The 26,773-nt window shown below is 50.6% G+C and overlaps 2 protein-coding genes across 4 annotated transcripts; both read left to right on the top strand.

Moving 5' to 3' along the window:
* The first annotated feature begins 553 nt into the window (after positions 1-553).
* Positions 554-26,523, top strand: zbtb4 (zinc finger and BTB domain containing 4). Of its 3 annotated transcripts, XM_056443461.1 has the most exons (6): positions 554-1,334; positions 2,594-2,651; positions 2,803-2,979; positions 3,665-3,706; positions 7,466-7,578; positions 18,039-26,523. In XM_056443461.1, the coding sequence occupies exon 6, from the start codon at positions 18,055-18,057 to the stop codon at positions 23,422-23,424; it is 5,370 nt and encodes a 1,789-aa protein (XP_056299436.1). In that variant the 5' UTR covers positions 554-1,334; positions 2,594-2,651; positions 2,803-2,979; positions 3,665-3,706; positions 7,466-7,578; positions 18,039-18,054; the 3' UTR covers positions 23,425-26,523. The 3 variants fall into 3 exon arrangements, with proteins under 3 accessions (XP_056299436.1, XP_056299438.1, XP_056299437.1); XM_056443463.1 differs by lacking the exons at positions 554-1,334; positions 2,594-2,651; positions 2,803-2,979; positions 3,665-3,706; positions 7,466-7,578 and adding an exon at positions 11,287-11,518; XM_056443462.1 differs by lacking the exons at positions 554-1,334; positions 2,594-2,651; positions 2,803-2,979; positions 3,665-3,706; positions 7,466-7,578 and adding an exon at positions 11,529-11,637.
* Positions 14,855-16,317, top strand: LOC130212149 (axoneme-associated protein mst101(3)-like). The gene is made up of 2 exons (XM_056443289.1): positions 14,855-14,869; positions 15,541-16,317. Exons 1-2 carry the CDS (start codon positions 14,855-14,857, stop codon positions 16,315-16,317), a joined length of 792 nt encoding a protein of 263 aa, XP_056299264.1.
* Positions 26,524-26,773: the final 250 nt, after the last annotated feature.

Raw genomic sequence — 26,773 nt, forward strand, 5'->3', positions numbered from 1 at the left:
TCTACTCTCTGGAGCGCTCTGAGCGCTTCTGAATGTGAAACGGTTCAACGCTTGGTTTTATAGACTGAGTGCAGACTACGGGGTTTCCGACTCAGAAAAGCAGGGACTGACTCTTACGAGGGTGGGACATAGATCTCTGTAGTAACACGCTCATTGGCCATTCAAGACAGTTATATGAATAATTAATGTGGTCTCACGTTTAGCCAATTACAGAGCACGGATATATTTTTAACGAATCAGAATCATAGGCGGGTGTTGGTATAATATAAACTCACCCCGATTGGCTTTATTAAAACAGTGTAGGCGGTGCTGCGTATGCTTTGCATGCAAAATATGAATATTCAATTAAAATCCTATCGATTCGTCCGTTTACTTATTAATATTGAAGAGTACAACGTAGATGACCAATGGCTATGAAGAAATGAACCCTCTTAGAATAATTTCAACAAAACCCGCCCTTCCTCCGATGTTTGCCGAACGTGTCCGATGTGAAATTCTTCCCTCTGAGCAAAAATGTAAAAAAATCTCTGTCCTCCCGTTCGTCTCGCTGTAGATCAACCTGGGCTCTAAGAAAAGAGGCTCAGGGCTGAGGCCTGTTAAGACCTTTGAGAAAACTGGGGAAATAGTCAAAATACATTATATTTTCATCTAGAAACACTGTATCATGGATTATTTTTGAGCTTCTTTAAAAAATACATCGACGTGTCGGTGTTCCGTTTGCTGCATTTTTCTATCTATGGGACTTTGTTGCAAGCCTCGGACTCGCCTGGGAATGATGCCCGGCCAGGGGGCTGGATTTCCCGTACGCCCTGCAGGAAAGTCTGGGGGAAGCCTTAAGTGTTAATTCAACATTGTTTTTTTAACAATATTTGTCAAAATTTTACACGAACGTGTTCTGTGTTTTATTTATTTTTCAATTATTGCGTCAAGTTGTTGTGTTTTTTTGTTGTTGTTGTCAAAATGTAAGAATTTGTCGAAGGCCGCGATTCGAAAGCGGTATAAAATACTGTCGTTTTGGCGGTTAAAGCTAATTAACATTCGTTTGTATCATCGGGTCAGTGTGTATTTAATCTGTAAGTAATTTACATTAAATAAGTATGATTTCTACTAGTAATTTAGGAGCCAAATGAATACATTTTGTGTTACAAACGCTCAGTTTCTTCTCTCTCTTAGCATCGTAGCTCCTGATTTAGTTAGCTTGACTTAGCAAACGACTGCTTCCCCGACGACGACGTGTGTCTGCTGTGATTTGTCTGGTGGAGCTCCGTGAGCTTTCGATGCAACAGAGACCGTGTTCATGTACTCCTGTGTCCAGGCGATGTCTTCATGTCACGGTAAAGTAAATTAGCCGGTCGGCGTAGCCTTGTAATTACGTGACAAAACGACCAGATAGCTTCCTCCCAGTAACCTAGCTAGCTCGTCATTATAGTTATTCGCCGAGTAAAGCTCTGGTTTTACGGGTCTTGGTGTAACTTGACGTTAGTTGACGGGCATGCTGGAGCAATGACTGTGTATCCTGCTTTTTAACGGTGCATTTTGGGATAAGATTAAGGGGTATTGTAGCTGGCGCTGTTGGGCTGCGGGAGCACCCAACATGGCGGGTGTTTGACGATATGCCTCTTGTTGTGAACGAGAAAAATGGAGTCTGGGATATTCTTGTTGGCTCACTGGACCGACCACATAGCTGCGTATTTTCAGAAAATATCAAGCTTAAATAGAAGCGACTGTGTCAGTATGTGTATGTATTGTAATTTTTAATGCGATATGGTTTAAACTGGGTGAACTTTGCCGTTCAGTATCGTTATTTCAATGGTCGTGACTCTTCGTCGGTTTTGAAGTTGGACTCACTAGTCGGTTATTGAAAGGATAAGCTTGTCGTTTAGTCAATACGCTGTTTTAGCAGCTGTTCTTACCATTAAGGTAACCCAATCATTATATTACTTGATCACTAACATTAGCTAACTAACTAGCTTAGGTGTTGTCGGTTAGTTGGGATCAATCTCGTCTCCACCTCTGATGCCTTCAGCTTGTTACACAATAGATTTAGCCGGTCAGCTTTCGTTCGCATCGCCCATGGGAAGGAAACGAGTTTGCCCGGTGGTGATGGCCCTATAATGGTGTAAGAACCGAACGCTACACAGTGTTGATGCCTGAGCCTCCGAGACACATAAATATCCATTGTCCCAGTCGAGCAGTGTTGTATCATTTGCACAAGGTGCCGAGATATGTCTGACCGGTTTTGTTGTTGCGTTTTGTCTATGATACATTTCAAGAAGTGGAAGTGATTTAATCACGTCTCAATATCTGTGCTATGATCGCAGAAACTCCTTCTGATGTGGTGTTTATTACATGCATTGACTGTGTGACCACTCAAAACGACATCATGACAATATGTACTGCCTTTTTGTTTTAAATAAAGACACTGATCCAACATGGTGGACTGTGGGACTGTTTTATTATCGAGCACTTCAACTAAACTTACATTTTCCACATAGTCGTGTTGAAATACCACATGCACGTGGAGTGGGACAGCAGAGATGTATGCTGCTCCCAGCATGAACATACCTCTTTGCCATCATGTCTTTTTTGGCAGGTATAGCAGAGAAGAACATCAGTCAAGCCGAGAAGCAAGGATTGATGCCACATCTGCAGTATCCTTCTGGCGTCAACATCATGTTCTATGTTAAGACATATTAATACACCGAAACTACAGCACGCAGGCCATGTTTGACATGCATAGCAGAATGTGACAGTGAATCACTTTGTTCACCATGTGCCATGCAATACCATGACTATACAAAGGATTCATGATTGACCAGATGGCTCCCTCCTCTGGCTCACATTGAGAACGATCAGCGTTGCGAAGACATTGCGCAACCACGTTTTCAATGCGGAAGCAAGTCCCAGCAGGCTGTCAGACGTGCTCCCTCTGCTGCTGCGAGGAGGTCGGTGCATAGATGACGCCTGACTGTCACTGTGGTAGGAATTATCCACATTTTTCGAATAGTTTAAAATCTACAGCACCGTCTGCAAAATGTTAGCTTGTTATGAGAAGCAATTGCTTTTTTGAGTATTACATGTGAAATATATAATAAGATCAATCAAGGTAAGAATAGCATATACCGATGGAGATTTCATGAATAAAAGAAACTGAATGCCCTTTAACCCTTGTGTTGCCTTCGGGTCATTTTGACCCGATTCAATGTTTAATGTCGGTGTTCTTTCGGGAGTCAACAAACAAACATAAAGTACCTCACACTTAAACTTGGAAAACAATATTAATTCTAATAATTTTCTGGAGATTTTAATAGCTGGGGTCATATTGACCTCAAGGGTAAAATATGTTAGTAAATATAAAGGTAACAGGAGGGTTAAACATTGAATCGGGTCATATTGACCCGAAGGCGACACAAGGGTTAAGAAACTCCCATCGAATTCATAATTGACTTACGATATATACAGCAGTCATGTAGATGATGTGACCTGGTTCAAATCTCCTGTAAAATGCTGTTAATCATCTAATTTTACAATGGGAACCATTAAAGCGTGTTTAGTGTTGCTACCGAAATAATATTTTGCTGGTAATACATGTGATTATACCAGAGTAAAACTTTAAATGCAGGACTTTACCATGCGAGTATTTTTACACTTATTACTTTTTCAGCATCTGATTTCTTCTTCACCACTGGACTACGACTATTAACATGTAAGTTTACTACATAATGGATGTTTCAAGAGAACCCCACTGTTAAATCACCTTTGGATATGTTTACTTTTGCCTACATTTCCCGTCGATGGGTAGAGTTTGTCTGCATCGGTTGCTCTTTTAGAGCAATCATCACAGTGGTGTTAATGGAAAAGAAAAAAGGTTCCGACAATGGGTATAATTGGGTATATATTTTTATATACATTTCTATAGTATATTCCGGTATACGTGTTGCAGCACGTATTTTTCTTCCCGAGGTAATAATTCCTGGGTGGGGTGAGGATTTGTGTATCCAGGGGGAGCTCTTGTCTGTTGTCAAAGCCTGACAGTGAGTGTGTGTTTTCAGGGGTTGAGGGCGGGAGGGAAGGGGGAGTCTTGTAGCACAATAAAGGAGGCGAACAAGGAGGGCGGGAGAAAGAGAGGAGGCAGATGCAAAGCATGGTGGGAGGAGCCGACTTTTTGTCAATCCGATTTACAATCAAAAAGCCTAAACTATACCGGCACTCTGGTTTAAACTACACACCAAGGCAACAGGCCCTGACGACTGTGATGCTGTTCGTTGACTTAAACATCCCAGCTGACCAAGAAATGAAGATCGTGGGCCTCAGTCAATGAAATTCTGGGAATGTGTTGCTGTAAAATGAACGAATTGTAATCTAGAGTATCCACTCAATACGCACAATTAAAAATAGACGCCAAGCTGCAAGACGTTCACCTTGCCTGTTTTGTGCGTTTTTTAGCGTGGAATGCCTGTTATTACACGAATGAGAGAGAAATGTTTGAGGCTGTATTTGCCGCGTAAGTAATGCACCAGGATGTTGCTTTGGATTAAAAATGGGTGACGCAGGGTCGGAGGCATGCTCTCCCCGAGAGCCCATTGGAGCCGAACAGGCCGGCCCATTTCTGTCCGCGAGAGAATGTCCTGTTCTTTGGCTGTTTGTTTTGGCCGATGTCCGCCCCTGCCAGGCGTCTTCGTCTTTCTTCTATCCGTCCTTTCATCATCCACACACACCCTTGAAGACCTTCCAGATTCCGTCCGCTCTCTTTTTCTACACAGTTCTTTTCAGGCAGCCGATTTGCAGAAGACGTTCTTGAAGTAGGAACGTGGAGTCAGCTGTCGTTCTGAGCTCTGCGTTTCGTTATGGTTCTTTCGGCCTCTTTCTGGAATTATCTGGGTGCTAAATGAATTGCTCTCGATCCTACCCGGCGTTGCAATCGGTTTAGGTCTCGTCCGGGCAACGCTGCTGCACTGAGCTGACTGCTGCTGTCTTCTCCCAAGGTGTTGGCCTCTGGCGCTGTCTGTCATCCCCTTTTCCCCACACAACATCATTCTCATTATTTCTATGTCTCTATATTTGTATGAACTGATTCCAATGGAGAGGTCAAAGGTCGCTGTGGCCTCACAAAACACAAGTCGGGTCATAGCTCAATAACTCGTGTTCCAAATTTGACAATTTTGCATAAATAGTGAGACACAAGAGTGTTTACGAAGCGTTAATGTTCTCATTCTGGATCGACTTGGCCAAACCTCTTCTCTGTAAAGTCCACCCTTGTAGTCACGTGACGCTTCCTCAACCTTTATTGTCTGAACTTCCCACTTGCACTCAAACCGTCTTCCTATTTTTCTCAGACTCCCTCTCTTCAACTCTCCTCTTCCCTCCCTCGCCGTGTTTCCTTCACCCTTCTCTCGTGCTCACCAAGCTTCAGATGGTTGGCGCTCCCCTGGGCGCACATCGCCCTGCCTCTTTTCCTCTTTTCTCACTTTTCGCTCTTCAATTTCTCCGCTGTTGTTTTCCCTGGCATGACGCCAAGGCCCCGAAACCATCTGTCGTGTATTTCTTTCCCGGGGTTTTTACCCGCTTTCTTTCCCCCTTTTCTTCTAACGTCAGTGCAACTATTACTGCTTTACCAATATTATTATTAATTTATTTACTTTAAATCACAGGATAAGTTGACCTCATGTTGCCACAGCTCAACACCCCGGAACGTCTTTCTTTTTCTCTTTCTCGTCGCAACTCTTTCTCGGCTCCGCGTCTCTCCGGGAGCTTCTGCTTGAAGTGTCTGCGCTGTTTCAAGAGGCGCGCAGCAAAGCGCTCGTTGTTTACAGGACAGTGCCCTCGAAATACAGGCGGCCTAGAAACAGGAAGTACCGCGCAGCCATTTTTTCCTCCTCCTCCTCCTCCTCCTCATGACTGAACCGAGACTCCAGCAAAACAACCCTCACACTTATCAGAGAATGATGCCCCCCCCCCCCCCCGAATGGCGCACATACACAGCGGGATCTTCGCCCCTCCACCGTGTCCTATCTCGCCTTCTCCCATTCTCTTATGCCAACGTCCCCCCCCCCTTCCCTCTCTCTCTCCCTCCAACTGTCTCTCTTTGCCAGTACAGCATGCCTGAGTAGCTGCCTGGAGATGAAGGAGCTAATTAATTTGATTTAGCCGTCCTCTCGCTTTGGCAGTGGAAAAACCAGCCCTCCTCCTCCTCCTCCCCACCTCCCCAACACCGTATCAGGCACCCCTCCCAGATGATTTTCCACCTATCCTTTCCAGTCTCCTTTGGCAACGTCCACACTCCGAAACCCTCTCCTCTTCTTTTTTTTTTCCTCTTCTCTTTTCTATTTCCTGTTACACAACCATATTTTGCCAGCTGTTTATTGCGCATCAAACTGATTGCATATTGCATTTCCAGCTGTAACTCCCCTTGTGTTGCCTAGACCCATCTACGTCTTTAAAAAAAGAAAACACATTGATAGTCTCCTGTGCGTGCCAAGGGGGGGTTAGCGTGACTCAGCGGTGTTTCACAGCTCACACACACACACACACACACACACACACACACACACACACACACACACACACACACACGTGTCTGCAGCTCAACGCGTCTGCAGCCGGCCTGCTCGCCCTCTGCGCGATGAAGCTCCACTTCTGTCGTTTCATACTCCGATGGAGCCGCCCACCGGGTTGTAATCGACAGTCACGACTGTCTTACATCACATGTCAACATAACTCTATGAATCCTTCCGCCGCTCTCATCCGGCACGCCGTCTCGAAATAGTCTCAACTTGGCGGCGTGCAGATTGTGGACATCTGCTCAGGATAGCCTCCGTGGCTTCGGCCTTGTCTTGCAGGAAGCGGGCGGTGCAGTGTCGAACTCGCTAACTCTACTCAACATTTAGAAAAAGCTGAGAGTGCATGACATTTTTTTTAAAAGTTTCTCCTCTCCTGAAGCTTCAAATCCCTGAACATTTTGTCAGATGTGACATTTAGTCGCTGAAGAAATTAATAGTGCAAGTTTAAATGCCGCTGCTGTTCGGACCTGATTTTCACATGTGAAAAGATGTCAAGGCAAAACTTCAACATTTAAACTTTTTATGTCATATTTTCAGAGTGAAACCCGATTCGCGCGAGCCAAGTTGAAGCCTGTTCGCCTCCGAGATCGCTTGTGTTTTTATTCCATGTGTTTTCTGCTGCCCTAAAGTCTTCATCTTGTCTTTTCTGGTCCGTACTGTTCGACCGCTTCCTCTGCATTTGTTTTATTAACCAGCAGAGAAGCGTACGCTGCGGACGTGTCGCAGCACGCTCATCTGTCCCCATTACAAGGGCGGCTTCATCAAGTTCCTCACTGTAGATCTGTAAAACAAAGCGGAGGACTTTAAACACCCGCTCATCCGTCCCAATGTAAACATGTGTCATCTGAACACAGAGTAGCAGAACATGCGTGTGCTTCACTAACCCTCTGTCCTCCTGTGTGCAGGCTGTGTCTGTCGGCCTCGCGAAGCCTCGACTTTCTACCACGGACATTTGAACTCCTCGAGCGCCGTTTGACTTCCCACTTTGATCTCAGTCCAAGTGTCAGCTGGAGAGCAGGTTGGTTACACCTTCTTTTGTTTCTTTTTTTGAGAACACTGAGGATTACCAACCCTTGAGAATGCGTCGAAAGATTTCACATGCATGTATCAGAAGGAATTCATCCTGAATTTGAGAAGAAACTAATATTTTATCCTTTTTTCTTCTGATCTTTCAAACTTGCGATCTGATACCTGATGTGCACGTCAATCAATCCCCTCCTTATCAAAAATATACGATGACTGGAACCACAAAGCACATTTAGAAGGTATATTAGAGCTCCCACGTGTCCTGGAAAACCTGGAAAACACTTGACCAATTATCCGGTCATGCAGAACGCATGGAAAATAAGAGGAAAAGTCAAATGTCCTGGAAAATACATTCTTCTAAATTCCTATGAATTATTAATCTATCAACCAGAACATTGCTCAACAGATAACACTGTCATCTGAAAGGTTTACGTTCTGTTCAGCTTCATATTTACATATAAACATTAGTTTATCGACAAGAGTACCGCTGTGAACCCCCCCCCCCCCCACACACACACACACACACTTCACATAATCACACGTGCTGGTTACAACTTAAGGGGCCATCAATTTGTCATTAGTTATGACAAAGTTATGGCAGGAGAGACCGCACGTCTTGTAAATCACCGAGAGGATCATATTAGTGTCGCATCACTGAAAATGTCCTTATTTTATTTTTTACGAAGATGCATTGTGTTTCTCCTCAAAGTGGCTATAATTAATATGTTTATGGTGACACTAATTCAATTACTTTGTGCAACGGGAAAAGAAAAGGGTCACGGCGACGAATCCATAGACGGCTACGCCGAGACTCTCGATGAAGCGCTTGACTTTTAAGGGTTCTCGAAGCGCTACGTGTGTTTTAAGCGTCGCGGTCACAGCTTGATGTTGCTGCCCCCTTGTGGCCAGTAAATCAATCGGTGCCGGTTTAACGGCGAACAAACCTCCATAAAACATGTGCAAAACATTAAGAAAGAAGTTGAAATGTGAGTTGTTTTAGATCTTCTTGCGGTCTCCTCTTGTCGGCCCGTTGCTACATCAACGCCGTCGACTGTTACGGCCCTTCACAGTCGGCACAATGTGTTTTGCTTTACCCCCATCGTGTGCGCATCTGTTTCGTCATGCTGGCGGACCATGACAAACCAACAATACAAGGACTCGCAGTTCAAAACACCGCTCCGACGGCGCCGTCAGCGGGCCGCACCATTTACTGACATCTGGGTGATTTCTACGATAATTGTGCTAATTCGCTTCACATTTTTGTTCATATTTTATACTTTAAGTTCAAATCATCAATTATGCCGCTTGAAACGATTTTAGCCTGAGTCTGGATTTCATTCTGATCTCAGTTAAATATTTAAAGTCCTAATGGTTTACATTTTCCACCAAGATGGCTTCCTTAGTGCCTCCATCTTTGTGTATTCAGATGTGCGTGTCGCTTGGTAGCACAGCGTGAAAAGCCATGATCACGTTTGGCCAAACATCCATGAATGGGGCCGGCTGGACGACGGGGGCGCCTCTGAATACAGAGTTTGTGGCTGGCTGCGGCCACAGGACAATGCCAACACACATGTGTGGACCGAGTGGCCGCACTCCTGGAACACACACGCACACACACGCACACACACTCTCTCTCTATTGTTTTTGCCAAGGGGCAATCTGCCTCACACACACGCAGCCTCTTTTTTCTTTTTTAATTTCACCGTCCTGTCCTGAAGCTGCTCACAACTGCTGTCATGTCTCACGCACACGCACACGCAGGCACACACACACCCAGCATGCGTTGGGAGCGTGGACGAGTGCACGGGTGGGTGGGGTAAAAAGAAGAAGAAAAGAAAAAAAGTTTGTCTAACTCCAACAGCCAGAGAGGTCACAGGAACAACACCCAATCCCAGAGCGGTTCCCATGGAGACGAGTGTGGCAGCGTACAATGAGGGTGGGAGAGGGGGAGAGAGGGAGAGAGGGAAAGGGCAGGGGACGAGTAGGAGGAGGGCGGGTTGTTGGCGTCAAGGTTCAGTTGGTGGGTGCCGGGGGAGGGGGGGGGTGTAACGGCTCCACTCAAAAGGACAGTGGGAAGTATAATGGTGTTGGAGCATAACAGTGCTAGAACATTCTTCAACCCCTCCTCGAATATTCCTGCCCCATTGTTCCGGCTGAGAGAATATAGCTCCTGATCTCAGGCCGCCGAGAGGGAGAACAGAGCGATGTGGAATTTCCACTGGCCGTGACACCCCGAGCGAGGCATTTTGCACGGACACGGGTGAATCGGGAGCGATATCCATCTGCAGAAGTTGATGGCGATGCGGCGGCGCCTTTTGTTTCGGCGAGGGGAGGGGGCGGAGTTTCTGTTGTGCTGTAAAACAAAACGCGCGGGGGGGGGGGGGGGGGGCACCAGCAGTTTTGTGTTTCGCCACACGTGTCACACATCGGATGCAACCGCTGACCTAAGAGCAGCTGATTGGCATCGCCACTGATTGCACCTGAACGCGCTTGAGGTGGCGTCCCCGGTCCGTTCACCTTTTATTCCTTTTCTCTTTCAACGAGGCACTCCATCGATTTTTTTTTGTTTGTACACGTGACAAACGGTTTCCCGGTCACGGGGCGTGCTCCTGAGGCCGTGAACACAGTTTAATGTCTGGAGGGCGCTTTCTAAAATCTAAGGAAATACGTTTGTGCTCTGGCCGCCGTTCTGGAAACTCTGCATGAGGGCGAAACACTTGATCCTCAGTCCACGTTCAGCACACCACAAATGAGATTTTCGACGTCATTTTCACACATTTCCAACGGGCCCGTTCCCCCGATGTGGATAACCGTTTACTTTGTTGTTGTTGTTCAAAGTTGTCCCGTCGGCACAGGCGGTCGCTTTGGGCGATTTTGGATCTGAAGGCCCGTCGGGGTTCGTATGAAGCGCATTGGGAATCTGCTCGACGGGGAGAATCGAGTGCATCTTGGGAAATGTAGGATCCAGTGTTATTGGCGCTTGACCCACACTGGGGACTCAAAGTCAGGCCGGCTCGGCCTCTTGTTCCCGCGATTTCGACCATTCTTTTTTTTTAATCCCTCTCCCGTGAGTCCCTGAACTTTACTCGAGTGCAACGCGAAATGGCCGGAGTTCCCCTTTAAGGACACATTTTTCCCTCAACTTCACTTGCTCCCATCCGCCATTTGACTACCACCAGCGTGTCCTCTCTCTGTCTCTCTGTCTCTCTGGCCCGCTCTCCTCTCACTCCCTCTCCGTGTGTCCGTCCGTCCGTCCTCGTGCCCAGGCTTTTTGAGTTGGCGTGGTTCCTGTTTGTTTTCAGCCATTTTGGGGACTTGCAGTGCTCGTAACAAACTGCTTAAATGGCGTCCTCTTGCTTGCTCTCCCACTCTGTCTCCCTCTGCCTCTCCCTCCCTCTCCCTATCGCGGGGCTTTGTGTATATAAAGTAGTGTGTGTGTGCTCGTGTGTGTGTGCATGCGTGAATGTGTGTGTGTAGAGAAAGGGGGAGAGGGAACAACACTTCCAAATAAAAAGAAGATTGGATTCAGTGGGGGGGGGGGGGAGGGAGAGGGGGGCATTCACTTGCTGGAAGAGGAAAAAAAGAGCAAAAGCACTAAGAATCGTGTGTCAGAGGCAAAAACTGGAGTGAGAGAGGAGAAGAGAGGAGAGAAAGAGAGAGAGAGAGAGAGAGCAAGCAAGCAAGTTCGAGTGTGAGAATCGCTCCTGCCCTCTGTCTTCACACACTGCTGCCTGTATGTGTGTGTGTGTGTGTGTCTGTCTGTGTGTGCGCACCGCCTCTCCCTGCGCTCACTCGCTCTCTCACACACACACTCAGACGTGCGCATACACAGACCGAGGGAGAGAGAGAGAGAGAGAGAGCGAGCGAGCGAGGGAGGGAGTGTGAGGGGAGAGAACACATCGCAGCAGAGATGCAGCAGGAGGTTTTCCGAGGTACGTTCTCTTGTATGCTTCCCGAGACGCAGCCAGAGAGACTAAGAGGAAGAGAGGCTGATTTCTGTTGTTTTCCTGCTTGTTTTTCTGCTGCGCCGGCTCTCGAAGAGGAGGAAAAGGTTTTTATTTGACTGTGCGTGTGTTGTTGGGGCGTGAGTGTCGGTGGGTGTGTGTATTTATGCAGTGTGTGTTTGTAGACGCGTATTCATGTGTGTGTGTGTGTGCTCGCGAGCGCGCCTTGTGCTGGGTCTGTGCGTGTGTGTGTGCGTGTGTGTGTGCGTGTGTGTGTGTGCCAGTAACAGGCCTCGTCTCCCTCGCTCTCCCCTCTCTGTTGCTGGCGCACCACGCAGTTCTTTTTCAAGAGCGATGACTCGTTTTGAGATTGTGATGAAACTTTTAATTTATCGAAGCCTCCTGCGTCTCTGTGATTCACCGCAGAAGGGGGGGGGCGTGGGGTGTGTGTGTGTGTGGGGGGGGGGGGGGGGCAGCCAGTCAGAACAGATATGAGCTTTGTTGTTGAGGCCTAAACATGGTCGGCCAGTCTTTCTCATCAAGTTACCAACAACATCGGAGGAAGTGTTTTGGGGATTAAACTTGCATGTGTGTGCGACGGTAAACGTCTCCGGTTCCACCCGGCTGGTTGAGTTTCTTGTTCTGGTCGCGGGCCGCCCAGTTCGTCATCCATTTTACCAGCCTGTTGTTTATCTGGAGGTTGTCTCTGGAAGAGCAGCAGAGGGCATATTGATGTCACCAATCCCGTTGTTGCTGCCCGAAGCCGTACTTTTTCTTTTTCTTTTTTTCTCTCCCTTCTTCCCCAAAACAACACGGCATCTGCTGCCAACTACTCCACATTCCTGGTTTCCATGGATGCCAAGCCAAGCCCCCAGTGTTCAATGTAAAGAATATATGCTCCACTCTGCCACAGGGATAGGGGTCATAGGTCAGACAATAGGAAGTGTGTCACAACAATGATGTTGTCACAGTGGTGGTGGTGTGTGTTTGGATCTTTTTGATCCCATCCCGCACTTGAAGCGCTAGCTTTGTTTTATTATTAGTTTGTTTTTTTAGTGTCACAACCGTATAGGATGTGGGTGCAGTGCAGCGCTTCGTCTTCTCTCGCCGTCGTTATACTCTCAGTTCACGGGGGTGTCTGACTCAGCCTCCTCGCTAATTCTCTGATGGTTTCGTGGATGTTTGAGGCGGAGAACTCCTCGACGTGTTTTTCACACCGCCTTCAACGGGGACCGCGTGTGAAATTGAAAAATTATTTTCGGAGGAAATTACCTTTCAAAGGCTCTCCAGTGCAGCGTCGCCGCTCTCCACGGGTACTCCTTTCGGCCTCGCTGCTCGGCCCCAAAAAAAACCCGCCTCGCGCGTTTCTTTCGCAGCGAGCAGAATTACGGGAATTACGTGCTGGGCTGAGAGCTAACGTAGCGTGAAGAGTCTGGTGTTTTAGACTTGGGCAGGTTCGCTGGCGCGTGAAGCGGCGTGCGAAAACACTGCCATACAACAGTTTACAAGTGGGGAGGGGGAGAGGAGGGGGCACCCACCCGGTCATGCTGAGGGGGATCTGAAAGACACGGAAACCATGAAATGTGAACATAGGCGAGACGTGTTTGAAGTTACCCCCCCCACCAGTACCACCACCACCACCACCTCCGCTCAACCACTCCCATACCAACTTCCCTTACCTCCTCCCTCCCTCTATCCCATCTGGCTGGCTCCACCACGCTCTCTTGGACGGGGGGTTGCGGAGAGTTCAGTGGCTGTTCTTGCGAACAATACCCCCCTACCCACACACACACACACACACCCTCATGCGCACACACATACACCCTCCTCTTCACAGGCCAACTGCTGCTCCGATAGTTGGGCCCCTCTGGCTGCCCCCTCGCTGGGAAAAGAAGAAAAAAAAGCCCAACTGACACCTTCCTCTTTCCACATGCTCCTCGCCGCTGGCTCACCGGCTGGAACACCGAGGCCCCCCCACATTCTGACTCGCAGTCACTCCCCTTGACCCCTTAAACACAAACACACACACACACACACACGCGGACAGCACATTCGTGCTTTTAAGGAGCAATACACGCCATTCAGAGCGTTATTCTAGCAACAGAAAGCTGTGTAAAGATATAGTGTAGTAAAGTCTACCTGAGCCGAGAAAGAAGCGTCTCTCCCTCTGTGTGTGTGTGTGTGTGTGTGTGTGTGTGTGTGTTGTTATCCGAGCTCCTCTTTGCTTTGTTAACGGAGCCGGCCGGCTGCACGTGCTGTCCCTCTCAAGTTGACGCACGAGGGCAGCATGTGAGGTGACGGCTGACGAGGTGTAGCGCCCTCCGGTTCCCCCTCAGGTAAACGCCGTTCGCTCCGCCGACATATTTGGGTCCACTCGTAGGATGCAGGTTTAAGTTGTAGGTAAAGGGTTTTATTTTTTTAGCTCATAGTTTTGCCCATCATTCCTATAATAAATAATAAAGTTGCACTCGCTGCACTAACCGTGTAGATCTGCGAATGCGGTGGCAGAGAAATAAGAAATATGCAAATTACAAAATGACTTCCTGCTTTGACCTGCAGCGCCGCAGGCACCAGTGCGCTCCGTTAGATTGCTGTAGCTTCGTGAACACACGTGCTTTCTGAGCAATTAGAGATTATTACCAACATTTCAAACGTGCTCACTGACTGTTTCATATCAGAATTGAGCTGTGAGGCTCGTCTTTAAACTGACCGCCGTTTTCCTTGAGCCCCTTAGCGACGTTGTTCGGTTCTCAGATCACAGCAAACTATGAAAATAAGAGCAGAATTTCATTTTAAATCGTCCTTTAATAGTGAGAGTACAGGACAACATGCTTACATTCATGTTGAAATATGAAAACAGTATTCAAAATATATTTTCCTATGATCAGACAATTATAGAACCGGATTTAGTTTTCGTTCCAACTGCATAATATCACAATTCTTGTGGTTGGAATTTCCTTTGCGATGAAAGAGGGCGACAACATAAAAAAGCATCATAATCGAATCCTAGCCGTTATTTGTCTGTCAACACAAGTACCAGTTTCAGAGTGGAATAAACAGATTGCTCAACGGCTGGGTCAAGGCCTTCTGCTGGCGTCCCGGCCAAACTCCTCTGCCGTCCCGTGGTTTCCAAGGTCATAAAGTGATCCACGTTTCTCAGATACTAATGGAAAAAAAGTTTGCCAGAGTCAACAGTGAAACTTCTGCTGTTTTGAATTGGTCCGAAAAATTCAACCAAACAATATGTTCTGATTATTGAGCCAAACGGCACCACGCTAATTGTTTTCGGAGTTGAACAGCGCTCAGAAAGGGAGACTCATCCGCATGTTTGTGCTATTCGTAAACTTGAAATTCCAAGAAAACAAAACCAAAAAGTGTTTACGTCATGTTTGTCATTTGATATCAAAACAATAGAAACAGTCGGGCTCTGTCCGAGCCGTTGGTTGCGATGCAGAACGGTTTGTCGTCACGTCTTCTCTGATTCCACTAGTTACTCGTTTCTCCGCGAGCAGCTGAGAACCCGTTTGTGCGATGCGGTTCTAAAGTGCAGCGAGCGTAAATAGATGAACACTTCATCGGCTGACCGGCGTTTCTGTTTGTGCGGAACATCCTGTTACAGAGAGGTGTGGGAACAGGGTCGCTGTTTATTTTGATTTTGCTTTAGGGATCCTCGCCACAGTCCCATTTGTTTGTGAGTTGTACAGAAGGCCGTGTGTTTGTGTTTGTTTCGGAATAATAGAGAGATAAAAGTGTCTGTTTCTGCACGTGCTCACACTTCTGAGAATACGAGTGAATACAGTACATCGAAAGTACAACCCCCCCCTCCCCCCCCCCCCCGGCCCGGTCGGATGGCGCGCCGCGCAGCCTCTGCTCGTGCAGCGGCCGTGTGCGTCACAGGGAGATAAAGACAGAGAGCGAGTGGGCGTCAGACGCATTTTCCCTGAGATGGTGACATTTCTTTTTGCCCCAGCGCCGTCTCTCTCCCCGTGTGTGTGTCCGCCCACTTGTAGCAGACTGCCGCTCGCCATAAGGGATTTCCTGCACAACATCTATCGCTCAGCAAATATGAGGAGGCCTGTGAGGAGGCCTGTGAGGAGGCCTGTGAGGAGGCTTGTGAGGAGGCCTGTGAGGAGGCTTGTGAGGAGGCCTGTGAGGAGGCCTGTGAGGAGGCTTGTGAGGAGGCCTGTGAGGAGGCATGTGAGGAGGCTTGTGAGGAGGCCTGTGAGGAGGCCTGTGAGGAGGCCTGTGAGGAGGCATGTGAGGAGGCTTGTGAGGAGGCCTGTGAGGAGGCATGTGAGGAGGCCTGTGAGGAGGCCTGTGAGGAGGCCTGTGAGGAGGCATGTGAGGAGGCTTGTGAGGAGGCCTGTGAGGAGGCCTGTGAGGAGGCTTGTGAGGAGGCCTGTGAGGAGGCCTGTGAGGAGGCTTGTGAAGAGGCCTGTGAGGAGGCTTGTGAGGAGGCTTGTGAGGAGGCCTGTGAGGAGGCTTGTGAGGAGGCTTGTGAGGAGGCCTGTGAGGAGGCATGTGAGGAGGCCTGTGAGGAGGCTTGTGAGGAGGCTTGTGAGGAGGCCTGTGAGGAGGCTTGTGAGGAGGCCTGTGAGGAGGCCTGTGAGGAGGCTTGTGAGGAGGCCTGTGAGGAGGCTTGTGAGGAGGCTTGTGAGGAGGCCTGTGAGGAGGCTTGTGAGGAGGCCTGTGAGGAGGCATGTGAGGAGGCCTGTGAGGAGGCATGTGAGGAGGCTTGTGAGGAGGCCTGTGAGGAGGCCTGTGAGGAGGCCTGTGAGGAGGCTTGAGGAGGCCTGTGAGGAGGCCTGTGAGGAAGCTTGAGGAGGCCTGTGAGGAGGCCTGTGAGGAGGCCTGTGAGGAGGCTTGAGGAGGCCTGTGAGGAGGCCTGTGAGGAGGCTTGTGAGGAGGCCTGTGAGGAGGCTTGTGAGGAGGCTTGTGAGGAGGCCTGTGAGGAGGCCTGTGAGGAGGCCTGTGAGGAGGCCTGTGAGGAGGCTTGTGAGGAGGCCTGTGAGGAGGCCCGTTTCAATACAGAGCGACAAAATACAGCGAGCCCGGCGAGATGGGCTTGTGCGTCCTCGTTATTCGACATCTCGAACAGCCACGAGCTGGTTGTGTTTGGCCACGACGTCATTAACACACACACACACACACACACACAGGTGTTTTCCTTTTGTTGACTACTTTATTCCACCTGTATCCTCAGTGACACGGTGCACTCAGATTCACCTTCTGATTGTGTGTGTGTGTGTGTGTGTGTGTGTGGTTATATGTTTGTCCATGTGCTGCTAGCTTGTGTGTGTTTGCCTGGGCTCCTGTCTGTCTGACAGTATCTGACTGTTCCTGTTTCAATCCCCCTTCCTCCCTCCTCTTCCTTTCTCCTTCTCCCGGTTTCTTGCTCTCCCGGTTTCTTTCTCTCTCTCTCCCTTTTTCTATCACCCTTTCACTCTCCCTCATCCTCACCCTCTCTCTCTCCCTCTCTCTCTCTCGCTCTCTCTCCCTCCTCTTCCCTCTGCAATAACAGTGCTGACCTAGTTTCTGCCTGTTAAGGGCTGCCTGTGGAATTTTACAGCGGCCTGCCTTCCTGGCCGCTTTTGCTGCTTTAAAAAACGCAGGAAGAAAAGCATGACTGAGGATTTTTTTTCTTCCCGTCGCATCATTATGGCCTCACACCGTCTCCGTTCGTCTCCCCGATACGCAGACCTAAATACATCGACCTATTTCAAATAAGTAATAACAGCAAATTGTCTATCGTGCGAGAATCGGCTGCTCTCCGGCGTGTGGGTAATTTGTATCGGGACTGCATCCACCGCCATGGCAGTCAAATTAAAATGGAAATGAGAATAGCCTGTCGCTCATCTTCTCCTCCAGCTAAGCTGAGATTGTACCGGATGCAGAGGACTGAAATACATCCCTTCTCCGTGCACATGCATGCAATCTCCCTCCCTTCTCCTCTTTCCTTCCCTCCCGCCGTTGCCTTCACAAATAAATGGTTAGAGTCATGTCCGGCGAATACTAGCCACTGCCAGGAACGGCTAAAAAGGCTCCAACGGCAAGAGAATGGGGACTATTTTTACGTGCGCACTTCGGGCCGCGGATCTGAGTCGACGCTCTTGAGGGGAATCTCGATTAAATCTGAACTCCTTCCAATTAGGCGCATCGGGAATGTTGTGTCACAGGCGAGAGAGATGGACCTCTGGAATGCCTTTTCTAAAGGCTTGGTTGTGGCACGCTGAAATCTAAACCAGCACTGCCGCAGATTCATTCCTTCCCCCTTCCCGCTCCCTCCTTTCACTCGCCATTCCTGGCCCAGCTCATAGAGTTCAGCGTTGCTGGGGCATTTGGTTTGCTTTTTCCGTTTCTGAAAAGTGTTCCACAGGCGTCACGACTGTTCCTGCGAACGCTCTGGGTGTACGTCGATGTGAATTCTCTGCGTATAAGTCGACGTGCGCGTCGTTGTCGCACGTGTCGATCGCAACGCTAACGCCGCACTCTGTGATTTCTCTTTCAGATTTCGGGCGCTGGTCATGGTGTCCGGTGAGAAGGTGCGGGACCCCCTCCACGCGGACCTTATTCAGCCACGTCTGAGCGAGCAACGCCTGGCTCCCGGGCTTCCTCCCCTCTGCAACATCAGACACAGTGCAACTAAGAACTCGACGTGCCAACAGAGCCGGCGGTTGTCGCCGCCGCCTTCTCCGCCGCTGTCATCAGCGGCTGCGGACGACCTTCAACCGGTTCGCTGCTCAAACCAGATCAGAGGGCTCAACGAACCAGGCCGCCGTCTTGGAGTGGCCTCTCCGTCCGAGGAAGAGGAGGAGGAGGGAGGGGGAGTTGAGCGGTCGGAGATGAAGGGTAAAAGGCATGGAGACCGTGGAGAGGCCATGATGGAGGACAGGCTGGAGGACATGGCTGATGGACCCAAAATTGCAAAAATCACCTTGAGCTTCCCACTTAGTGCCGCCCCGCTCCCCGCCTCCCTGACATCTCCAAACCACTGTCGTAGCTCGTCATCGTCCTCCTCTTCCCCTCACCGACGGCGGCCATCGTCCAAGAGCTCGGACGAGGGGTCGCTGTGGAAACTGGACGCTACCATGGACGTTAAACACAGACCGTTTAAGCCCCCGAGGCGCGACGGCTCTCCGTCCTCGTCGCCTTCCTCCTCCTCGTCTCCCATGACCGTTCACGCACTTAGTCGGAAAGATCTGAAGTCCCCGCCTCCTCTGAAGTGCTCCAAACTCAATCCAGAGACTCAGTTCCACAGGTCGCCCCCGAGATCCTTCGGTGGCTCTTCGGGTGGCTGTTGCGGTGGCGACGGATGGGACGAGAGGCACCGGGCGGCCAACGGTACATCCTCACCATCTCAAGCGGCCCAGATCCTCTTCAGTCTGGGCACATCGGCCTATCAGAGAGGCGGGGATGCGGAGAGGAGAGAGAAAACGACAGGAAGACCAGCTGGGAAAGTGGGAAGCCCTCACGGACCAAGTCTTCACCCACCGACCCTCCACCTTCCTCCCCCCTTGCCGCCGCCTCCCCCTCCCCCATCTGAGGGTCTTACCGCACCCCCCCACTCGTCCTCCTATCCCCCCACCGACAGCCTGAAGCCCGAGCTGATCTGCGGGGTGTGCCACCGGCTCTTCAGCTCGGCCTCCTCCCTGACGGTCCACATGCGGCTGCATCGTGGCAGCCGCGCCCTCAGCTGCTGCTACTGTGGCAAAGTCTTCATCCACAGCAAGAGGCTGCAGTCCCACGAGGCCTCCTGCAGGGTGCCGGGCCTGCCCTCCGACAGCCTGGGCCCTCCTTCTCTCTCCGTGCAGCCGAAGGAGGAGCCGCTGGAGGAGGGCGAGGTGAGAGTGGAGGGGGGAGTGATCGTGGGACAATCGGACATCAGCAAGGCGCGGCCGGGGAAGAAGGCACGAAGCCTCCTGGCACGCATCCAAGGTGATGATGCAGCAGCCGCAGAGCTACTCGCGGGTGACGAGCACCATTTTGTGAAAGTGGTCGACGGCAATATCATTTACTTTTGCTCCGTGTGTGAACGTTCCTACATGACCCTATCCAGCCTGAAGCGCCACTCCAACGTGCACTCGTGGCGCCGCAAGTACCCGTGCCATTTCTGCGACAAGGTCTTCGCCCTGGCCGAGTACCGCACAAAGCACGAGGTGTGGCACACTGGCGAGCGGCGCTACCAGTGCATCTTCTGCTGGGATGCCTTTGCCACCTACTACAATCTCAAAACGCACCAGAAGACCATTCATGGGATTAATCCCAGCCTCATCTCCAGCGAAAAGACAGTGAACGGGGGCTATAAACAGAAAGCTAATGCCCTGAAACTCTACCGCCTCCTCCCCATGCGCTCCCAGAAGAGACCCTACAAGACGTACAGCGACGGTTTGCATAACGGCCTGCTACTCCCACCGACTGAGACACCTTCCCTCTCCCTGCCTGGACTGGGCTGTACTCTGGGCCCCGGGGAGCTACAAAGCCTCATCGGCGGGGCCCACCCTCAGAGTGTAAAGCCTGATCCAGATGACTTCCCCGACGGCTTCCCCGTTTCTGCCGAGCACGGGGACCTCTCCACACTAAAACCCCTCCCCCAAGCGGACATGCCCCAAGTTAGAAAACATGAGAGTGAGGCCCCAGAGTTAGAGCAGGGTAGAGGCATTGGCGGCTTCAAAATGTCTAGTAGCAGCAAAACCAAAAATCTTAAAACTGGTCGAGGCACAGACACGAGCATGCCGTCTGTAATAACTTATGGCCACACGAAGCCCTCCGTCATAGTTCACGGGACAGCCGTGTCTTCCTCTGTCATTGTGCATAGCAACCAGGTCACCTCTGGGAGTGAAAAAAGCCCAATGAGCAGTCCATCCCCCGATACCAGCAACAGTCAGACGTCACACAAGGGCATCCCCAGGCCGGTCAAAAAGCAGAGGGATGGTGCAGATGGCCGTAGAAAGAGGTCAAGAGACCGTTCAGATACCGCAGAGCAGGGCTCAGGAGGTAGACACGGCGAAGAGACGGGCAGGTTATATCACAAGTCACGCAAATCCCACAGCAAGAGCGACGTCTCTAACTCAAAGCACCTGTCGGCGTCCGTGAGGTCACAGGTCAAAGAGGCAGGGCCCCTGTGCCAGATTACTGTACGCATCGGCGAGGAAGCCATAGTGAAGCGCAGCATCTCCGAGACGGATCTCAGGAGAGACAAGAGCCTCTCCCCGCCCAAAACGAAACGGAGCGAAACGTCGTCGACGCGGGAAGCAAAGGAGACACGCCACTCCCATCACCATCACCACAAGCACCGCCTCCACCGCAGAGTCATCCTGGAAGAAGACGGCGATAAAGAAGGAGGAGATTGTGAGGAGGAGGTCAGAAAAAAGAGCTCTAAATCCCCGGATGAAGTGAGGGAGTACTATTTCCGTCGGGAGGTGCGGGACCAGGAGAGCGATAACGACACGGAGGATAATTTATGGCGGCCTTACTATTCCTACAAGCCGAAGAGGAAGGCCCAAGCACATCTACAGAGGGCCAAGAGCTGGCAGATGAAACTGAAATTCAAGCGCTCCATCCGGTTGAAGAGGACGGAGAGGCTCAAGAAGCACGTGAATAAAGAGGCGGCGACGTCGCAAGACGAGGAGCAGGACGCGAAGATCGGGGAGACCGAAGAACTGTCAGACGCCGACGGAGACGAGGGAGACGGGGAGGAGAGAGAATATCTCTCCGCCCCTTTGAAGGAGAAAAACAAAGACCCAGAAGAACAAGTGAAGGAGGCTTGCCGCGAGGTTCCCCCTCCTCCCGTGCACTCTCCGACGTCTCCTCTGTCTACCTCGGCGGCCCCGACGGGAATAAAGAGGCGGCCTTGGACGAACGGGAATGCGGCAGAGTGCGGTACGTGTGGCTGCTGGTTCTCGAGCCCGAGGAAGCGAGACAAACACGAGCTGAGCCATCTGCTGGAGTTTGTGTGCCTCTTCTGCCGAGCCACTTTCCCCTCAAGGGACAAGTTGGAAGACCACCAGAGAGCCCGGCATCCCAAGCCCGTTGAGGCGCCTCCTGCACCCCAACACGACGAAGGAGTCGTGGTTAAAACTGTGCCGGAGATTGCGAAATGCGATGACGAAAAGGGGGGGCAAGTCGCCCTGGCGGGGTGTCACTCCAGTCCGAACCGCCTAAGCAGAAGAGCGTTATCGCGGCACACCTGTCCACAGTGTCACAAGGTGTGCAAAACATCTTCGGCGCTCACTCGCCACATCCGACGCCACGAGTTAAGCAGTTCCCCCGAGAGAGAAAAGGAGGATAAAGACCCGGCGCCCAGAGCAGCAGAGGCGGTTGTTAACACCGTCAGCCGAGACCTGGAGACCGTAACGGGCCCGGCTCCCGGCGCCGTTTCGGTTATCAGCTATTCAACACCGGACCCCCCCGGCGGCGGCGACTGTTTGGCGTCGCAGCAGCACGACGGCCGTGGCGGCGAGCTGACGGGTGAACGTCGGGTGTCGGATTCAAGTGGCAAACCTGAAGCGGCGGAGCTCTCGCCTCCGGAGAGAGAGAGAGAGCCCGGCCCGCAAATTGCAGAGCCTCCATTAGAAAGTCCAGTTCAACTTCCACCCACGAAACACAAATTCACGCCTGCCTCGACTCTCCAGAGTGTGCTCGTCATGAATGGACCCGAATGTCTGGACTACCGCACCCCCAGCAGAAAGAGCCTCGACAGCCACACACACAGAACGCCCAGCCCCGCGCACAGCGCGGCATCCGCCAGCACCTCTCCCAATGCGCCCGTGACGTCACAGACCAGAATAACCACTGCTGCTCCCCCTGTTTCCATGACGACGGCGCTCGGCTCCGAGGGGGGATTCGTGAAGCGGGATGGGGTCATTATGGACAGGGAGAGGCAGGGTGGGAGCGGTGTGTTTCTTCGCGTGGGCTACGAGGAACCACCCCGGATCCAAGACCTCCGAGGTCAGTCCCTGTCCAGGAGTCCCTCCCCCAACGAAGCACAAGACCTGACCATGTCCTCCATTCTAGCTCGAGAGAGGGAGATCCAGAGGCACAGAGAGAACGAGAGGGACAAAGAGAGAGGGAAAGAGATCGAGAGGGCCCATCAGATGAGTCGAGCTGCGCACTCCCCACAGGACCAGGTTTCTCTGCTGGTCCCTAAAGAGGAGCCCCTGAGCCCGGTGCCGTCCCCCCAGCACATCCCCACTCAAACCACTATGAATGGATCCTCCTCACACAGGCTCACTCCCCAGTCTCCCTGCCCCGCCACGAATGTCCTCCGAGCTCAAGGCAGCCGCCACGTCCTCTCCGGTTCACAAGGACTCGACAGACTCCCTCTGCCCACTGGGGCGGCCGGTGCCGGCGACCGGCCCTCTGCCCACGCTCTGCTTCTCCCCCGGGCCCCCCAGCCGCCGGAGCCGGAGCACCGCGAGACCGCTCCTTCCAGAGAGTCCCAGCGGGGGAACTCCACCCTGGTGGGCTACCACGCCCAGAGTTACCCCCTGCCCCTGATTGTGCCGGACGGCTACCACTCTGGTAAGAACCAAGAGGAGGGCCTGCTCATGTCCACCTATCCTGCTGGAGTGCTTCCCTTTGGCCCACTGGGGAAAATGATGGTCCCCAACGGCGGGGACCTGGCTAAGCTGCCGTTTTATCCGGACCCTTACCAGCTGCTCTACGGGCCCCAGCTGCTGGCCTACCCGTACAACCTGGCGGCTCTTCCCGTGGCTCTGAATATGATGGCGCCTGGCGGGGACAAGGTGGAGTCTCTGCCTTTCCTCCCGGCCATCTTCAACTACACAGCCGGGCCCTACATGGGCACCGCCCCCCACCCCCTCGTGGCCAATCCCAGCTTCTACAGCGGCGGCGGCAGCAAGAAGCAGCGAGACAGCAGCAGCAGCAAACCGTAGGACGCGGGAGCACGAGACGGAATATATTTCAACGGGGAGGGCCGGGCCTGTTTGGGATGGGAGAGGGAGGGGCGCGTGCTCACCGGGTCACTGAGTACACTCGCACAGTTCCCCTGCCTCTCTCTCTCTTTTTTTTCAGTAGAGATCAGAGCTAGGCATAATTTCAGGAGTAAGCCGACGCGAGGAGAAGGAGCAAAGCAACGGGAGAGGGGCCGATAAAATAGTGTTGATCATTTACTTCCCTCTCTTTACTCTCGCTCCCCCCTTTTCTCCGCGTCTCTCCTGTCTTGCTGTAGTGTGTCGTAGTTCTAGAGCTTGATTAATCTTCCTCTCTGACTCATTATATTATCTATAAGAAATAAGAACTGCTAACAGGGTGTGTGTGTGTGTGTTTTGTGGAAAAATTAGTACAATCCGCTTCCCTTTATAGTCGCCGCATAGCGAGGATAAACGCTCCTCTGAACGGCTCGCGTGGGCGAGGACCCGGCGCGAGACGGAAGAGCCCTCCCTCGACGACGCGGCTGAAGGCGCTAAGCAACTCGAGCCGCGCGTCACATTTGTACGAGCGAATCAGATTGCAGCTCTGTCCTTTTGTTTAACTGAAAGTTCGACACGAGCATGACCATGCACATGCGTGTCGGTGATGTCGTGCATGCAGAGGTGGGCTTAAGCAGGGATTACTGCGTGTGTGTGCGCGTGTGTGTGTTTGAAAGTGATGGCCAGTTCATTCCCTGTGAGCCCGGCGCAGCATTCCTCCTCCAGTTGGAGTGGCTGCCGTCGGTCCACACGTAGAAGTGCATTTAGAAGTGATTCCTCACATCCAGATCACGAAAGGAGACGCGAGTCTGTGACCGCGGCGGATCATCTGAGCTTCTGACGTCTCGACTATAACCCGACGACTTTGTGGCCGCATGGCACTGTAGGATCTGTATAGCATTCACCATAGTTTATACCTTATGTGCACACAGTAGAGAGGCGGTGGTCACTTAAAGGGGACACTCGTAGCTGCTCGGGGTATGTAGCTGGCCACTGGGTAACAGGTAGAGGCTGGTAGACCATTGCACTTCCGTTTTTTTCATCTCATTTCCTTCACGTTGAAAAAAAAGAAAAAGGAAAAGAATAAAAACTCGTCAGCCTTCGTCTTGCGTGGCTTTTTTTTTCTCGCTTTTTGATTGGAAGATTGACACACAAAAAAGGGGGGGGGGCTCCATTTGCTAAGCCGGGAAGAATAAAGTGACAGTGAGGAAGGAAATAGAAACAAATGGATTCAGGGTATTGAGTTATTTCTGTATAGGAAAAGAAATACACGGGCACAAAACTGTTGGACTAAAGAGTCGGAAGGACCCACAGAAATGACTTTGGGAGACAAAAGATAAATGTCCTTCTCCCCCCCCCCCCCCCACAACTGAGGGGGCTTTTGAAATAGCCCCCAGTAATTTCCCCTGCTGCCCTGTGTCATTTACCAAGAGGGGGGGGGGGAGGCTGAGCAGCCAAAGCGGGGGCCGAAACTCCCCGGGTGCACTCCTGGGGCCTTTTTGTTCAGTGTAATGTTATCTCTCTCTCTCTCGCTCTCTCTATGTGTTTGTTTTGTTCAACTATGTTGTTGTTTATGTTATTGAACCCTCTCACCAGATGGACATGGCTTCAGTGAAAAGGGGGGGGGGGGGAGTAAACTTAAAAAAAATATGAATGTAAATCTAGTCATGAGGTTAATGAAGTACAACTGCATTAATGCTAGAGTTGGTTTCAGTTCCTTTTTTTGTTTTTGTTTTCCTGTTTTGACACAAATAACCTGTTAAAGAACCGTATAACGTCTGGTATGCATATCTACAGTAGTCCTAGGAACATGTCGGTAGTCTTGGGTTCTGTATTCACACAGCATGAGCAACACTTGCTTCCTAACCGTGTATATCCTCAGCAAATCTGGCAATGTGCGCACAGCTTTTGTTTCTGTTTGATATTTTCTGGCTCTCTTCATCTTCCACATCTCTAAATATGTTTTTGTTGTCGTGTTATTTCATCGTCGACCACAATTCCACAAAACTAGCTTCCACATTTACATCTCACGGTCATTCGGAGCGGTTTGAGTCTCCCTCTTCCCTCGAGCATACACCGCACCTCCTCTGAATGAAGTGCACACGTTTCAGTGTGTGTGTGTGCGCGTGTGTGTGCGTGTGATGGTAGCAGGACGGCTTTTGGTTCAGGCAGGTGTGGAACAACCCATTGTGACCGACGCAGAGGCGCACAAGCTTCCCCTCTGGGTTTCAAGCCTTTTTGCGTGTGGACGTGTTCGGTGTACGAATGTGAGCGACTGAGCGAATATGAAAACCAAAATAAATCTGCCTGAGCGGCGTATCCCTCGGCAGTATATGGGCCACCTGTTATTTTTGTTGTTGTTCTTTGACACTTTTTTTCTGTGGGTTAGTTTCAGTGTAAAAAAAGCCTTGCTGTCTCCAACACACTATGTCAAGCCATTCCTGTTTATGTGCTTTCGGACCATTTCTTATGCCATAGTTTGCCATCGTGGTTATCATACAGACCAAAAGCATGCAACGTATTGTAGTGACTGGACTGGAATCTGGTGGTAATATACAACTATTTACTGTCTGTTTTAGTTTTTAAATGAATGTGCCTCTGCTTTGATATTTAAATAATTATCTATAGTAAGATGTGGACCTGCCAGATTTCAACTGTTAAGGTGCCTTGTTATGGCATAAGAAATTTGAACGGTAAATGAACGTTTTCTTGAGCAATGGCAGCACGATGTGGAGACGGACGTCACGGCTTTGTTTGCCATGAAGCGGTTCATAGACGAGGCGGAGAGGAGTTGGTGTCGTGTACATGTCTAGGGTAATACTGTGCCATATAGAGCCCACGAAATATGTTAATGTTATTTTTAAAAGATGTTTTAATGTTGCCTGATGACTTTGTCTCTAGATTTGATACAAAGGCTTGTAGCCACAGCTCTGTAGTCCACTTTTTTTCCACATGCTTCCTGTTCTCTCTCTCTCTCTCCCCCCCTTGTTTCCGTCTCCCTCTCTTTCTCTTTGCTGCAATCAAACAAAATAAAGTATTAACCTGATGACCCAATGAAATCAACTCTAGTCTGGACTCACAATTTTTTGTTTTTAAATGTTTCTATTATAGTTCAAGTTGATTATAGTTATAAATATGAACCATGTGCGTAAAGTTGACGCCTGTTTGATCCCGCCCGGAAATTCCCGAGGGAAATATCCATTTTACATTTCGTGGTCATCCTTTGCACTCCCATCAAGCACACGGTCCGATGGTTAATACTTCTATCGCTCTATTTACCGTTCATTCAATAGCTCTGTTTCCACTGGTGAAT

Source organism: Pseudoliparis swirei, chromosome 21, assembly GCF_029220125.1.
Source record: "Pseudoliparis swirei isolate HS2019 ecotype Mariana Trench chromosome 21, NWPU_hadal_v1, whole genome shotgun sequence".
In the NCBI taxonomy this organism is placed as follows: Eukaryota; Metazoa; Chordata; class Actinopteri; order Perciformes; family Liparidae; genus Pseudoliparis; species Pseudoliparis swirei.

What these genes read in the sequence shown, in the direction of transcription:
- zbtb4 (XM_056443461.1), top strand. Translation starts at nt 18,055, where the DNA reads ATGGTGTCCGGTGAGAAGGTGCGGGACCCCCTCCACGCGGACCTTATT.